The sequence below is a fragment of the Polypterus senegalus genome, chromosome 6 (assembly GCF_016835505.1).
Source record: "Polypterus senegalus isolate Bchr_013 chromosome 6, ASM1683550v1, whole genome shotgun sequence".
NCBI classification, from domain to species: Eukaryota; Metazoa; Chordata; class Cladistia; order Polypteriformes; family Polypteridae; genus Polypterus; species Polypterus senegalus.
In genome coordinates, this window is record NC_053159.1 from 37,798,593 (window position 1) to 37,815,114 (window position 16,522).

General features: G+C 38.9%; 1 protein-coding gene across 1 annotated transcript in view; it reads left to right on the forward strand.

Moving 5' to 3' along the window:
• Positions 1–16,522, forward strand: part of mtor (mechanistic target of rapamycin kinase) — a 108,252-nt gene that overhangs the window by 67,139 nt on the left and 24,591 nt on the right. Inside the window, exon 29 of the mRNA XM_039755852.1 lies at positions 15,273–15,348. Within this exon, the coding sequence (XP_039611786.1) occupies positions 15,273–15,348 (76 nt within the window). The remainder of the gene's footprint in view (positions 1–15,272; positions 15,349–16,522) is intronic.

The following is a 16,522-nucleotide window of genomic DNA, read 5'->3' on the forward strand; positions in this document are numbered from 1 at the left end:
TGGCCCCAAGTCATTGTTAAGAAGTGTATTCAAGTCTTTAGATCATTTTTAATTAAATAAGGCCAAAAACACACACAGTCAGTTTTTTTGGGGGGGTTACAGTAGCATTTCAAATGTTTTCAGTTTTAAGTGATGTAGCTTGTTTATATATTACAGTGCAAACTAGACAAAAAAAATTTACATTGCTGCTGGATCACAACAAGAAAATGGAGATTGATTTCAGATAAACATGGGACTGAGCATTTAAAGATGAACTTGCATTCACAGAAGCAAACAATAAACCTCAGTGCCAAAACATGCAAATTATTCAACATCACATTGAAAGTGGTCACGGTGACTTTTGAAAATTATATCCTCCTCTGCATATTTTAAGACAGGATAAAATCTGTTCACTTCTAGACAACCTTTGTGGTCAGCTACATTAACTGTGATGCAAAATAAGTGTGATTTCATCATAGAAGCATCATACAAAGGTATATCTGCTTCCAGGCTCAAATAGAGGTTTGATACTTCAAAAGCCAGATTTGAAAATTAGCTTATTTGCAAAATAACTGCATTTCACAAAAAAAGTATGAAGAGGAATCCGTTGTATACTTCTGGATGTGTTATGAATCAGGTAGATAATATGGTGCCATCTTAACGTATGCAAAAAGGTTAGAGGTTATCAAGTCTAAGCTTACTGACAAAACACCTCACCAACTGTGTGCATCCTGCAACAACTAGATATCAATGTGACAAACTTGTCAGCAGAATGCTAACCCAGTCCTCACATTAGGCAAGAGTATGTGTTTTGTATTTTGTATGGTGTTTTATTAAATGCACTTTAAAGAACATACAAGTTATCGGTGAAAGTAACTGCATGAGCACATTTTTTTCAATAAAGAGTCAATGATATATAATCAATCATAACTGATTTTTCATCAAGTAAAATATTTTTGAGTTTTTTTTTTAGATTTGCAGACATAGGAATAAATTGCTGAAGGCAGACAAAGAATTGGTAATAAACATAATGATTATATTACAGTACATTTAATTTTCATTTATATTAATGGACGGACATGGTGGTATTAAATGTAACTTGCCTATTTTTCCATCATAAGAAGGCATTCAATAAAGCAAAAAAGGATCGGATAATAAAAAGTTAATAGATCTAAGTTATGGTAATGTTTCAAATACCTTTCATAATTTTACACTTCTTTTTTTTTTTTTTTTTTACTATTCTTGTCATCTAAAGGTTATTTGATGAGACATTTTGTTATACAGTATTATCTATCATATGTTATGATTACAAGAGAAATGCTGTGTTCTTTTTATCATAAACTTAACCCTTAATGCAAATTAAAGGTTTTTAACTAGGTCTGCTCGTTTTCAAATCATTTTAATATAAAATATTAGGATAATACTAACCCCAGAAATCTAAATCTTGAGGAAATAGTTTGGGTTGTAGCCCTACGGTCATGTTAATTGCCAGATCATTGTGCCTGAGGTACATAAAGTTGAGTAGCATTGGTGTATAGTATTTGTGCTCTGATTAGGCTTCTGTAGAGCAGAACTTGGTTTTTAATACTCTGGCTAGAACATTTAGTCACCAGTGTGCGTAAATGTTTGGAAAACCCTTTGCCTTTATTTTGTTTCTATCAATGTTTTCTTGTCTTGTGAGTCATTTATTAAAGGTCACACAGTGTTCTGATAATAAAGGAGCAGCAAGATGCTTCAATTACTGGGGTTCAAGCACATGGTACAACTTGCACCACAATGACTTTTCACAAAAAAGGTCACTGTCTTTATTTATTAAAAGGCCGCTTTCAGCAGTCAGTGGTGTCTCATGGCAGGGTCACTTCCTGCTAAACAGTACCACCTCCTAGCTAGTTAAGAATCTTCATGCTCTGAGAGACTGTTGTTTGAAATTTGGGATGCAAGAGTGATTGGCTGTAATCATTTCTTCCAGATTCCAGTTGACTGGCAAGAGTCCTCTCATAATGAAACACAATGTGTCAGAGGTGTTTTTATATGAAGAGACAGGAATTGATGACTGTTATATTCATTTCATTGGTGTTCTACAGGAACTTAACATTTTTGCTGAGATTCATTTGCCCCTAGTGTAAAAGATTAGGACAAACTCGGACACAATGTGCCTTTTCCATTTCCATTTTGGCTAAGACTTTTTATCGTACTTTTTGTACCGGAAACTTAATGCTGTAATTGTGGAGTCGGCAACGCCCTTGTGCTTTTTACTTTTGCCTGTGGTTTGTGCACTGAATTTGGGGGGGGTTGACTTTTATGGGAGAATGGTGATCGGGGAGGTTTTGGTACCGCTGGCAATGTTCTGAAATTGGAAATGGAGAAAGCAGTATAGGGTAAAGACAACAGTGCTGTCAATCATGACAATGTGGCTGCTTTATTTTAATTCTGTATTAAGCAATGGGTAGCCCTGAGTAATTGCTTATTTTAATCTTTATTTAGATTGTTTGGGCAGAAGACATTGGCTTAACTTGGCAATATTTTTGCTACCCATGCTGTGCTTTACGGAATACAGAAATTTTGGCAAGTATATTCCTTAGGAGCCAAACACTGTCATCGTTAACGTGAAGCTGATACCAACCCCAGAGGTATCCACGGGCACCTGTGTGTCAGCGGGGGCCATCAAGTTTTGCCAGGGTGTGCCAGCTACTCTCATTAAGGCACTGTGATGCACAGTAGCTTGGAGAACATTATGTACGGGGTAGTAATTACACAGCAGCACAGCAGTAAAAAGCAGAGAAATAGTTTCCGCACAGCTTGTGAGCTGGCGTTACTGCATGCAGTGAAGCTCTCTGTATAACAGAATATTCTCGCAAGTCATAGCGGCATTTTTCTCTTTATTTCTCAGAGTCTTTTCCTTTTCTGTGTTCATAATTGGGCACCGTGGTAATATAGCAGCCCAGATATATTAAACAAAGCCTAGTACACCACTATTAATGTAGATCCGTTACTCTTCTTTGAATCCAGGCATAGTGGTACAGGTCTTGAAAATGTATATTTTGGGTTTTCAGACTCCTTTTTTGGCTGCCTTTTGGTGCCATATGAGCTTTCTTGCTTTCTTTACTCTTTTTATTTTGCTGATTTTGCTGGATTTTCTAGTTGCTTCTACCTTCAGTCTTTTTGTACTGTTTAAGGAAGTGAAAGTGGTCAGTAAAAGTTGTCAAGCTTCCAGTACCACCTCCTTTTACAGTTTGGTTGAAAATGTGCCTATGCGTGTGGTCCCTATTTAAAAATGTTTTGCCATTAGTCTGGAAACGTGAGGCATAGTCACTGCTTCTTTGGTCAGGCTAAGGTGCAAGTCGAACAATTGTGAATGGCTACTGCCCATGTGCTGATTTCATCATGGTTCAGGCTAAATTTCCTGAATACTTTATTCATATTTATAAATCAGTATTGTGAAGAAATTAAACCGAAAGATCAAATGAACTTCCTCAATTTTTCCTCCATACTTAATTGTTTTCTATGCCAACACAAAAATCGGCCACTTTACATTTGCCAAAGATCAACAGAGTCCACATCCACCCAGAAGAACTTGGATTTGAATGAGATGCAGGTAGCACAGATTAGCTTCTGGTAGATCTCCTCCAGCTATAAGTTTCGTAATAACAGTAGCCCCAAAGAAAAGCGACGGCATGTGCGTGAGGTGGTGGATGCTGTCAATTTCCTTCCAGAGAGCGACTGGAATTCACTTTATTGCCTTTCCGACTTCATGTGTAATCTCAGTCTTGCTCAAGTTTTCTTGCTTCTTCTGTTGTGCTGCCAGGAGATCGGAACGCAACCTGTAAAGAATTAGTGGCAGTCCTGAGCATTCTCTGGGTGCCTGAGGTCATCGTCTTGCTTTTATTTCTTCTTTCTAGCTCTGGGGGCTTATATAGTCAGCTTCAGGGTACTCTGTTCATTTAGACTGATGGCATAATGTGTCTGGCTAAAAGTGATCCAAGTCTATACATCTTTAAAGACCACACAAATCTGATATAATGTGCATTTTACATGGGGCACATGCTACCTTAAATTGTTTTATTTTTCAGCCTTGGCTAATTACGCAAGTTTTTCCACACACATCTCAGATTAGGTGATGGGAGGGCAAAAACAGTTTAGAGAAAAAATTAACACATTGTGTGACCTTCAATGCTGATTAAACTTCTTGGAATAAACCATTGTTAAGACTCCAAAGGTCAGAATCCCATCAGAACAAAAAATCTCGGGTCCTACAGTGAAAACAGGAATATCAAGATGTTTGTTGTCTATTTCTGAGTTTTTGGCTAGACAGGTTTTATCCAGGTGACCTGTTTCAGAGATCCAAACTCTGGACAGTTTGATAAATTTCAATACAAGATAGCACTCAGATAGTAAACCATTACAAAATACATACAGAAATGTAAAGACTGTTAGCTGTTATTTTTATCTTCTTACTATCCATGTTACCGGTCTAAGACAGGTAATATCAAATATATTTCAATTTATTCTATCTCTCACCCTACCTGTATCTCCAGTGTTTTTCAAATGCCTTTCCTTGGTATCCTGATTTCTCTGAACCTCTCTTGCCTGACATTCCCTTTTGAGAGAGTATTCCTATAAAGCTTGCTTTTTAGACTGTCATGTTGAGTTGCTTTGGTCACCTCCTGTCCACATTCTGACTACCACCAATGGTAGACAGGCCCACATTACCCACCTTGAAAACATCATTGTTATTTTTCCAATTACTTACCATTTTTAAAAGTGACTCTCAGTGTGCTTCCTGAGCCTTTGCTCTTCCAAGTGTGCCCCTACCTCCTTAGGCTTTGGTGACATAATCAACAAAAAAAGCACAAACTGACCAATCAGATTGCACAGAGGGACCAGATGAACGAACAAACACACACACACACACACACTGTAACTGTATGTGTTGCATTATATAGTAAATAGATATTAATATTGTTTATCAAAAATTGCCCATTAGGTTTACAATTGTCCTTCCCTTTCTCTGTATCTAGATCATCCTGACAACCTGTTATAAAATATTTAAACTACAGTGGTGTGAAAAACTATTTGCCCCCTTCCTGATTTCTTATTCTTTTGCATGTTTGTCACACAAAATGTTTCTGATCATCAAACACATTTAACCATAAGTCAAATATAACACAAGTAAACACAAAATGCAGTTTTTAAATGATGGTTTTTATTATTTAGGGAGAAAAAAAATCCAAACCTACATGGCCCTGTGTGAAAAAGTAATTGCCCCCTTGTTAAAAAATAACCTAAACTGTGGTGTATCACACCTGAGTTCAATTTCCGTAGCCACCCCAGGCCTGATTACTGCCACACCTGTTTCAATCACGAAATCACTTAAATAGGAGCTGCCTGACACAGAGAAGTAGACCAAAAGCACCTCAAAAGCTAGACATCATGCCAAGATCCAAAGAAATTCAGGAACAAATGAGAACAGAAGTAATTGAGATCTATCAGTCTGGTAAAGGTTATAAAGCCATTTCTAAAGCTTTGGGACTCCAGCGAACCACAGTGAGAGCCATTATCCACAAATGGCAAAAACATGGAACAGTGGTGAACCTTCCCAGGAGTGGCCGGCTGACCAAAATTACCCCAAGAGCGCAGAGACGACTCATCCGAGAGGTCACAAAAGACCCCAGGACAACGTCTAAAGAACTGCAGGCCTCACTTGCCTCAATTAAGGTCAGTGTTCACGACTCCACCATAAGAAAGAGACTGGGCAAAAACGGCCTGCATGGCAGATTTCCAAGATGCAAACCACTGTTAAGCAAAAAGAACATTAGGGCTTGTCTCAATTTTGCTAAGAAACATCTCAATGATTGCCAAGACTTTTGGGAAAATACCTTGTGGACTGATGAGACAAAAGTTGAACTTTTTGGAAGGCAAATGTCCCGTTACATCTGGCGTAAAAGGAACACAGCATTTCAGAGAAAGAACATCATACCAACAGTAAAATATGGTGGTGGTAGTGTGATGGTCTGGGGTTGTTTTGCTGCTTCAGGACCTGGAAGGCTTGCTGTGATAGATGGAACCATGAATTCTATGGTCTACCAAAAAATCCTGAAGGAGAATGTCCGGCCACCTGTACGTCAACTCAAGCTGAAGCGATCTTGGGTGCTGCAACAGGACAATGACCCAAAACACACCAGCAAATCCACCTCTGAATGGCTGAAGAAAAACAAAATGAAGACTTTGGAGTGGCCTAGTCAAAGTCCTGACCTGAATCCAATTGAGATGCTGTGGCATGACCTTAAAAAGGCGGTTCATGCTAGAAAACCCTCAAATAAAGCTAAATTACAACAGTTCTGCAAAGATAAGTGGGCCAAAATTCCTCCAGAGTGCTGTAAAAGACTCATTGCAAGTTATCGCAAACGCTTGATTGCAGTTATTGCTGCTAAGGGTGGCCCAACCAGTTATTAGGTTCAGGGTGCAATTACTTTTTCACACAGGGTCATGTAGGTTTGGATTTTTTTTTCTCCCTAAGTAATAAAAACCATCATTTAAAAACTGCATTTTGTGTTTACTTGTGTGATATTTGACTAATGGTTAAATGTGTTTGATGATCAGAAACATTTTGTGTGACAAACATGCAAAAGAATAAGAAATCAGGAAGGGGGCAAATAGTTTTTCACACCACTGTATGTGGTCTTCACATTTAAATTTTTCTAGTTTGTCTCTAGATGTTAAACTTTTTTCTTTCAAGTAATAAACTTAAGTACATACTAAATATTTACAATATGTGATATGTAAACATAGAGAAAATCATGTGTCTGTATTGTCAATTAAAGCATAAACCACAGTGACATTTTTGATTATTTATTGTGCACTATGCCTTAGCTATAGCTATAGCCTATAGCTTTTTTTGCCATTATTTATTAATGCACACTTACAATTTTTATGTTCGATGAACAATATCTTCACATTTACAGTATTTAGGTGATGACTTTGTCAAAAAGTAACTTGCAAATAAAAATGTTGCATCTTTTTTGTTGTTTGTGTAGTTAGAGTGTTGATTGCTTAATTAATGAACATAGAACCTATTATATTGTGGTTTACAGTCCAGGCAGCTTTGCAACTTGGCCTAATGAAAGGCATTGTAAAGAAAAAAAGTGTTTACAACTGTGGCGCCAGTTGTATATCACATTTCTTCAAAATAATGGCTCACTTTTTCTCAAAAATGCCAATTCTTTTTACCAGGGTGTTAGGGTCTACACATTGAACTTGATGATCACTCTTGCTTTACTTTGTATGCTATTTTTTGTTATCTTTCCTAATTTAAGTAAAAGAGTTATTATAAAATAGTTTTTGAGAATAACAGCCAGCTTAGGAAAAGGAAGGTTTGTGGATGTTCTCCCCTCCCCATTTCCTCTCCTCTGTTCATTCTCAACAACCATGCTCATAGGTCATAGCCACATGTAAAAGTTTCCATACAAAATTTGGGATTTATAAAAGAAAACTTGATGGGAGAACCTAAGTATTTTCTCTGAAACTTTAGTCCATCCATATGCTACATTTTAGAAAAAGAGGGAAATTATGACACCCTCCGTCAAGTAGGGAAATTCAGCCAAGCAAGTTAAATGATGACTCGCACATAATAATTCATATCACCAAGCCATTATTATAATGTGTGTTGACTTGACAAACAAATTAAACTACAAAAGTGATTAATATGATGTATAGACTATTTTAGTTCCATTTTACGAGGGTCAATGTTGTGTATTTGCACAGAAGAATTTTTTTTTTTTTTCTTTTTTGTGTGTAGCCTACCTGTTGTTACTTCCCAGATTAGAAGCCATAGCGCAGTAAAAACACAGGTGTGATTCACTCCTGATGTGCAGTAAGCTATAAATATCATGCCCTACAAGCCTATTCATAACTTATGGTTTGACACAGTACGGCTTGTTTGGCACTGTTTGAAAACTATACAATTGGTCATATACAAAGAGAGCAAGCTTTTAAAGACTCGCCAGATTTTTTTTACCTATGTTGATGATTGACTTATGAGCTGATTTTAGGCTTCCAAGAGCCATTCTTTTGTAACTACATGCTGCGTTGGGCCCGGCATTAGAAAGATAGACTGCTTGAAATCAGACTCTACCTGTTTATGTCTAGGTTTTAACAATGGTTGGCTTTCTGGCAATAGGCACCAGAGGGAACTGGATGACAGATCAGGAATATTTTGTAAAGGTACTTCTCTACTGAAGCTTTATGTTTTATCTCTTTAATTTTGATAAAACTAATCATTTGAAACACATTTTTCTTTGTTGGTCTTTATTCGTTGTCTGTGGTGATTCACCACAGTACCTTTTCTATTCCTGTCTTGATACGAATTGTAACAGCATAAACCTGGAGTGAGACAGATAGAGGGCGCTGTCGCTCCCTTGAACCCTTGTCCATGACTCCAGACACCAGGTAAAAGTCCAAATGATGACTTTATTAAATTGCCACAGTGCACAAAGCACCCTCTTCTCCACTATTCTCATACAATAACAATAATTACAATAATACACTATAAACCAATCCTCCAACTCCCAGACGCGTTCCCAGCTCGCCGTCTGGGAGCTCCCACAATCCTTTTATATTGCCTGACCCGGAAGTGTTCCCAATCCCCAGTCCATGTGATCTTGTATCACTTCCGGGTCAAGTAGAAAGTCCTTTTCTTCACCCCGGAAGCACGTCATTCCCCTTGTCCATGTGACTTGGACGTACTTCCGGGGCGTATGGTAAATACTCATTGTTCCCCCCTGCAGCGTCTCCTAGTGGCCCCCACGGCATCCAGCAGGGCTGCGTATAAAAACTGCAATGTCCATGATGCCCTACTGGTCTTCGGGGAACCTCCATACTGCAGGGAGGGCTCCACCTGGCGGCTTGGGGGTATTGGCCGGGATAAACAGCCGGCCATACATCACAGGAGTTAAACATGGTCATAGCTGTTACCAAACAGGGTAAACATTCCAAGAACATGAAAAAAGAAAGAAGCATCAAGGAAAAAACATAATTTCAGCTCCCACTGACATCGCCAACCCCATTGCTATTGCACAAAGCAGAACTTTTGTTTTAGCCCAAACCATGATCAAATGGAATAACCTTGATCTGACACTACTGAGAAAAAAAAAATTAAAACAATTAGGCTCAATCCGAAGTCAAATGATTTTTGTCACGGTTCAAGTAGCTGAGTGACACTGGCTCTTTTAATAGGACCATCTAGTTGTACCATACTTTTAGAAAATCTGCTCAGATCGGTTGATATAGTTCCTTTTGAATTATCCTAAACATATTTCACCAAACTACACTGTCTATGAAAAGGAATAGGACAATCGCCATGGAAGGAGTGAATTAAATCGGTTCAGCATTGTCAAAGCTTTCCCACATGCAAAATGGGACTGTTACAAAATTTTATAGATTATCTAACACATTGTGAAAACAGAGAGGTAAGGTATTACATGCAAGTCAACACAAATAATTTGAACTTGCTTGTAGGAGTAACTTGGTCCTCCTGATTAAAACAATAGTAAAGAAATAAAAATGTGGAAGCAGAGTAAAATATAGTTTATAATTTAATAGTCAGGTGGTGAGAAGCTAAAGTAAAATTTGAGTATAAAAAGTGCGGAGCATGCAGTAGAATCTTTAATAAGAGGCAGGCTTTTGGAACAATGTTCCACCCAAGTATCAGATCTATCAACCCCTTATCCATTGAATGCCAGTTTCCACTCTTTACTCTTTAAGAGAGTAACCAGGGTTCGAGAAGACGATTTGTGTCTTGACATGCTGAAGAGGAAAATTGTATGACCTCATCGTTAATCACTGCCCCTTTCATGAAGCAGTGGGACTGACCCCCACATACTTTTTCAGTGTACAGCTGTCTGCCGTTTTTTTCCTCTATAATGAATAGACAGCAGACAAAACAAGAAACACATTCTAAAACATCAGCTACTCATCACTGGAATGGGTCAGTGCAGTAACATCTGTTTCAGAGTCTGCCTTCTCTCACTTAGCAGTGTAATCTAAAAAGAAGGATGATTTTTATTTTTTCAACACAGTGATATTTAGAGCACAATGACAAAGTTCTGAAATGTTCATCACAGTGGTATGTTGAATGTGGGAGGCTACAGTGCATTTTGAGAACACATATTCCCCTCGGTTGTTCTTTGGGGCACCACACATGTAATATTGAGCAACGGTCTTTTTAGCTATGTCTACTTAATGAACAAGTAGTGCTTTTGTGGTCCAAATACTTGAATGTTGAGAGGTGTTCTTTTCCCTCCACTATAATGTTAAAAGGTGTGTTTTTTGGACCCTTCCCTGATTATGTAAACTAGTGCTGCTTAAATTTTCTGCACTCTATGACATTGAAACTTGTCTTTTGGAATCCTTGTTCCACAATTTTTAAATACATTTGTCTGTTTTGCAATTGTTATCAGTATGGAGCAACTATGACTCTAGTGTCCTTAGAGGGCCTCTCCATTTTGTGTCATGTTAAATAATACACTTTCAGGATTCCATTACGTAATGTGATGGGGTGATGTTTGTGTTACTAATCCCATAAGGTAGAGAAGAGCTCTTCAAATGCTTTTAAAGAACCAAGAATTTTCCTCCATATGTGCTATATAAAAGCAGCTTTTATGGCTGCCCTCTATCACAAACATTACCTGTGCCTTTTCTCAGCAATCTTTACCATATTGTTGCTTTTTCCAACTACTTTTGTACATGACTTTTGCTTAATGTGGTAGATACTATGTAAATGATGGATGGTTATAGTGCTGACCCACCTGTTTTTGTAGTATTTTAGTATTTAAATATTTTATGTTGCCTCAAAGGCGCTATATAAATGGCAATATCAGCAGTTCATTCAGGGTAAGTTACATGTGAAGCAGCCGATCAGACAAAGCCGTTCTTGTGCTGTTGCCACTGCGTGCATGAGTACGTGCGTGTCGGCTTACTGGTGCTCAGGCCTGCACCTGGGTGAGTGACAGGCATAATCTCTCTCTCCTTTCGTCTCGCTCTCTTATTATTTTTAAGCATGTCTCTAGTTAAGAGGAGTGTTCAGTTTTCCGGTTTCTTCTTCTCTGGCCAGAAACAACACCCTACGGCGTCGGCTCTGCATAGGAGCATGACCTTTTCTCAGTTTTCATTCCTGTAATCGAAAAGAAAACAGATGTGTTAAGAGGCATGGGCAGTGTTGATAGAGTGTTGGTATTGGACACTGGTAAGGGAGTCCTCTTAATGCTGGGTTTTTATGGTGCCTTTCACTCAATATGACAATGAAAAAGTAATTTCATTGAAGATCATTTATCTTTTTGAGTGAGGTAGGGTTTCAGGGTTCAGGACTGGGGGCTTACTAGGAATGAGGATTTACACTCTAAGGATTACATATTTATGCTGTGAAAGTCACCACCAGAGCTAGAGAGGATTCTGTCATACATGATTTGAATTGAAAAAGACTTGGAACACTTGCTTGTACTCTGCTGTAAGTGGGAGGAACACTTGGAATCATGAGGAGAAACTCTTAAAGGCACATTGAGACAAAGGCCTAACTGATTGGTGACATGAGGTAACTCTGATAAATACTGGCTGAATTTCACAATTGAGTTTTCCGGCAGATAGCAGAGGCCTTCATTATGTTAGCAAAGCATTCGCTTGAGCTCCACATGATCATCCTGGCACCCGGTCCACTTTGTTAACCATGTGCTAGTTTAATGGGTGCCTTATGCATTTGCGTCCCACTTGCCCCTTTCATTTTAGGTGCCACATTTTCTCTGTTGGGTTTCTTTTCTGGGTAATTGTAGCTAGGAAAGAGGTGTTCAGGTGTGGCATGCACGTTTCTGGGCAGCCCTTCCTCCCTTTCTCTTTCATTTAGACTGCAGCTGTGCTCCAGATGTGTCTGATCCGATTTCGTGAGCGTTTCCTTGCACTAATGATTTATTTATCCAGTCTATGCGTTTACACTGCCTAATTTGACGTTGTTTCCTTTTTTCTTATTTTTAACATAATCCCCATTTACAGTGCACTGCTTCTATAAAGCACTTGATCCTCCTGCCAGAGGAATACAAGGCCTATATTGTCATTGCTGCAGCCTCCTTTGTTCCTTATGTTAAGACTCAGCATTAAAATTGTCTCCTGAATGCAGTCCTTTCTTTTTGTTAAACACTTGCCAGAAGTTCCCAAGAGTGTTCTGTTTCCCAGCGGCATCTCTACACTCTTCATTGGCAGAATGTGAGAAAGAGGGCATTTCATTGCCTCTGTACCAGTGAGAGTAGATGGTGATGATCTAAGTTCTGGCTATAGGGTACCCTGAAGTGGTGTTGTTTTGGTTTTTTTTTTAATTTATAAAGAAAGGGACTTGATTTTCACATCATTTCCATGTGATGGTGCTTTGCTCTGTCTTAGAAGACAAATTATTTCAGTAGTGACAATGGCATTAGGTTACTGCAGCTCCCAATTGCATTCCAAGTTGGCATTTAGCTTTGATACTTTTGAAGGAGGGAATAGTAGCCTTGACTATTATGGTGCATTTCGTATCCCATCCAGGATGCCAATACATCAGCTGGTCAGGATACTAATACCACATTCAGTATATCGACTGGTACATTCACAAAATTTAATAACATTATATAGTAGATAATTGCTGGGGGAATATATTTTTAGAACAGTACTCCCTATAAGGGGTGACAGCAGCTTTCGAATGCCCCCTTATGGCAGATTTTCCTCAGGGCTGCCTGGCATACTTGTAGTTCATGCAGGCAGCCCTGTCTGCACAGAAGTGTGGGACCACTTGAAGGCCTCCATACTTTTATAGCCATCAAGTTGACCTTGAGGAAGGTAATGACTTTGTCAGAATTACATTGAAGTGTTGTCAGGTGAGTCCTTAATGGAACTCCTAATCCTTGCCCAGGTGAGTCTGAAATTGTAAATGGAGTGATAACAATAGCTAACCCAGCACTATCATACTGACGTCTAGTATAATTCTGATGGAAAGGTTAGAAGGTAAAAGGAACTTTACTTTTATTTTGTTTTTGTTATATAATTTTATTTCTTACTTAATGTAATGAGTGACAAAGTGGAGCAGTGCCTTGCAGCGCCAGTATCTTGGGTTTGAATCCTGGCTGGGTCACTGTCTGTATGAAGTTTGCACATTTATACTATATCTACATGTTTTGCTTTTTTTTTTTTTCTCTGCCAGGTGTTCCTAGTTTCCTTCTACATCACAAATACATGTTAGATTAACTGCCAACTCTAAGTTGCCTCTCTGCGAGTAAGAGTACCATCCACTGTTTTGGCACTCCATTAATGGAGTAGGCCTTACGTTGTCTGACAATAATGCTGAGGGGATAATTTTGTAAGCAAACTGTCAGTTCTGTTTTTTGTCAGGATTTCTAAAAAGATAGACAAGTTAATATAGGAATTTTGGGAAAAGCTGCACTATTTGTCTGCTGTCAAGAGAAGAATGTCACTGCTGTTTCTAGTGATCCTGTTATTGGGTTTAGCCTTTCCAGAAACTGGTGGCTTTGATAAGCTTATGAAGTCCGGACGTTTCCGGATGAAAGCTCTAGAAAGCATTTAACTGTCTGTCTTACTCACCTGCTTTCACCCACTGCATGACTATGTGTGCATTTTGATTTGTGGAAACTTACTCATATAGAACATCACAAAAAAACAAATAAGGGCAAAGTAATCATTTAACAGATTTGCCTTAAAAATGTTAACATATACCCACATATAAACATAGTATGAAATGGATGGAGAAGATTTGACTTCCAAGATTTTTAGTTTATGAATCCTGTAGCTTGGTAAACATTATTATGACATCTGATTGTCTTGGTCTTGATAGACCTAAACCATTTAGCCAGCAGGGAAAGTAAACAGATCAGGTTCAGGGTAAGATTTTAGTGACTCTTTGTTTCTGCCTGGGAGAGTGAATCTACAGTGGAGAGATTGCATCCACTGATGTAGAAGTAGTGAGTGCCACTCTCTATACCTGCTTAAAATCCATATCTTAGAATTTTTTTTTTTTTTTGTGGGTGTTGGTCATGAAGTCTTATATATTTTTTGTGTGTTCTTCCTTTCAAGTCTTCGTATGCTGGGTTCATGTCCAAAAGTCTGTTAATGGCATTTTCATTGGATAGCCACGTTTCAGCCAGTTCTCTGGCGCTTTTAGTACGGTAATCCCTCCTAGATCGCGGGGGTTGCGTTCCAGAACCCCCCGCGATAGGTGAAAATCCGCGAAGTAGAAACCATATGTTTGTATGGTTATTTTTATATTTTTTAAGCCCTTAGAACTCTCCCACACTGTTTATAAATATTCTCCGCACAGTTATACAGTAAACCCTCGTTTATCGTGGTTATTCCGCTCCAGACAGATAAATGAATTTCCACGAAGTAGGATTCTTTATTTATAAATCTAATATTTTCGCAGTTAGAGCATAGAAAACCTGTTTGCGACCTTCTAAATATGTTTTTTAACATTATTAGAGCCCTCTAGACATGAAATAACACTCTTCAAAGGAGTGCCGTCAGGAGCAGAAAATGTCAGAGAGAGAGAGAAAAGGAAACACAAATCAATAGGGCTGTTCGGGCTTTTAAGTAAACAAAACACCGCGATAAAGCGGCCGCAATGAAGGGATCAATGTGAAGGTAGTCTTTTCAGCATTTTTTAGAGGAGCGTCCGTACCTTCTAAGCAAACAGCCCCTCTGCTCACACCCCCTCCATCAGGAGCAGAGAATGTCGGAGAGAATGAGAAAGGCAGAGAAAAGCAAACAATCAAAATTCAATACGGGCTGTTAGAGCTTTGAAGTGTGCAAAGCACCACGCAGGAAGCATATTTTATATCATTGAGGAGTTTTATTTAATACGTAATACGTGCTCTGATTGGGTAGCTTCTCAGCCATCTGCCAATAGCGTCCCTTGTATGAAATCAACTGGGCAAACAAACTGAGGAATCGTGTACCATAAATTAAAAGACCCATTTTCCGCAGAAATCCGTGAACCAGCGAAAAATCCGTGATATATATTTAGACATGCTTACATTTAAAATCCGCAATGGAGTGAAGCCACAAAAGTCGAAGCGCGATATAGCGAGGGATCACTGTATTAGCGTTCGATTTTTCTTGCACTGAGTCTCATTTAAATGTGTCCAATCGAACTTCTATGTGTGTATGTATGTTATACACATACAAAAAAAAGTCAATATATATAAGGTTGCAAGAGCTCGCCAAGGCTATTTGGCATTTTCCCATTTCTTTTGTCTGCATTTTTTTGGCAGCATCAACAATAAATTGCAGCAGCCTGAGGCAGCATCTGGAGTGTTGGAGTATGCCATGAAGCACTTTGGAGAGCTGGTAAGTGGATATTGAGGCTTTAACTAAACAATGTTGGAATCCCCATGGGCCCCTAATATTTGTGCTTAAAGACTACCCCATCCATCCATCCATTATCCAACCCGCTATATCCGAACTACAGGGTCACGGGGGTCTGCTGGAGCCAATCCCTGCCAACTCAGGGCACAAAGCAGAAAAACAAACCCTGGGCAGGGTATCGGACCACTGCAGTAAAGACTACCTGATATTTTAAAAGTATTTCTTTACACTGAAGTGGTTGACTATGCTTCCACAGTGGTCATTCACCATCAAAACACTATCTCTGTGTCATTTGGTGTTGAACACGTTGATAGTATTGACACCACTGTACTCTCAGACTTCTTAGTCTAAGAGTTCCAGCTTTGAAAGTTTTGCCTGCATTTTTATTTGATATTCTTTTATTTTACTATAGTATACCTCTGATACCCACATTGTAATCATGTTAGCTAAATGTCTTTTGTGATTGTGTGTGCTGCTAATCTATACTAATAAAAGGCAAAGCCCTCACTCACTGACTGACTGACTCCTCACTAATTCTCCAACTTCCCGTGTAGGTAGAAGGCTGAAATTTGGCAGGCTCATTCCTTACAGCTTACTTACAAGAGTTAAGCAGGTTTCATTTCGAAATTCTACACATAACGGTCATAATGGTCAACAACGTCTGCCATGTTGAACTTTCTTATTTATGGCCCCATCTTCACGAAATTTGGTAGGCGGCTTCCCTGCGCTAACCGAAACCGATGTACATACTTATTTTGGTGGTATGACGCCACTGCCGGCCGCCATAATGAACTTTCCAACGGTCTTTTTTACTTATGGGCCCATCTTCATACAAATTTGGTACGCGAGTTCCCAACGCTAACTGAATCCTATTTATGTACGTATATACGTCCATACCCTGCAGCTCGGTCACCGTGTGAGGCGGCGTTGTTAGCTGCCTGCCTGTATAAAGCCGTCCGTCGCTCCATATTTGTTACATATTGCACGGCCATATCAGGCTCACTCTTGATATCTGGAGGAACTTGTGTCTTATGTATTGAATGACTGGGACAGGTTCAAGGTGTGGACTGATGACAGTACAGGAGATAATTATACTACACAGGAACACTATAAGAGTGAAATGCTTAAGCCCTTCACCTATGGTTCTGCATGTGAG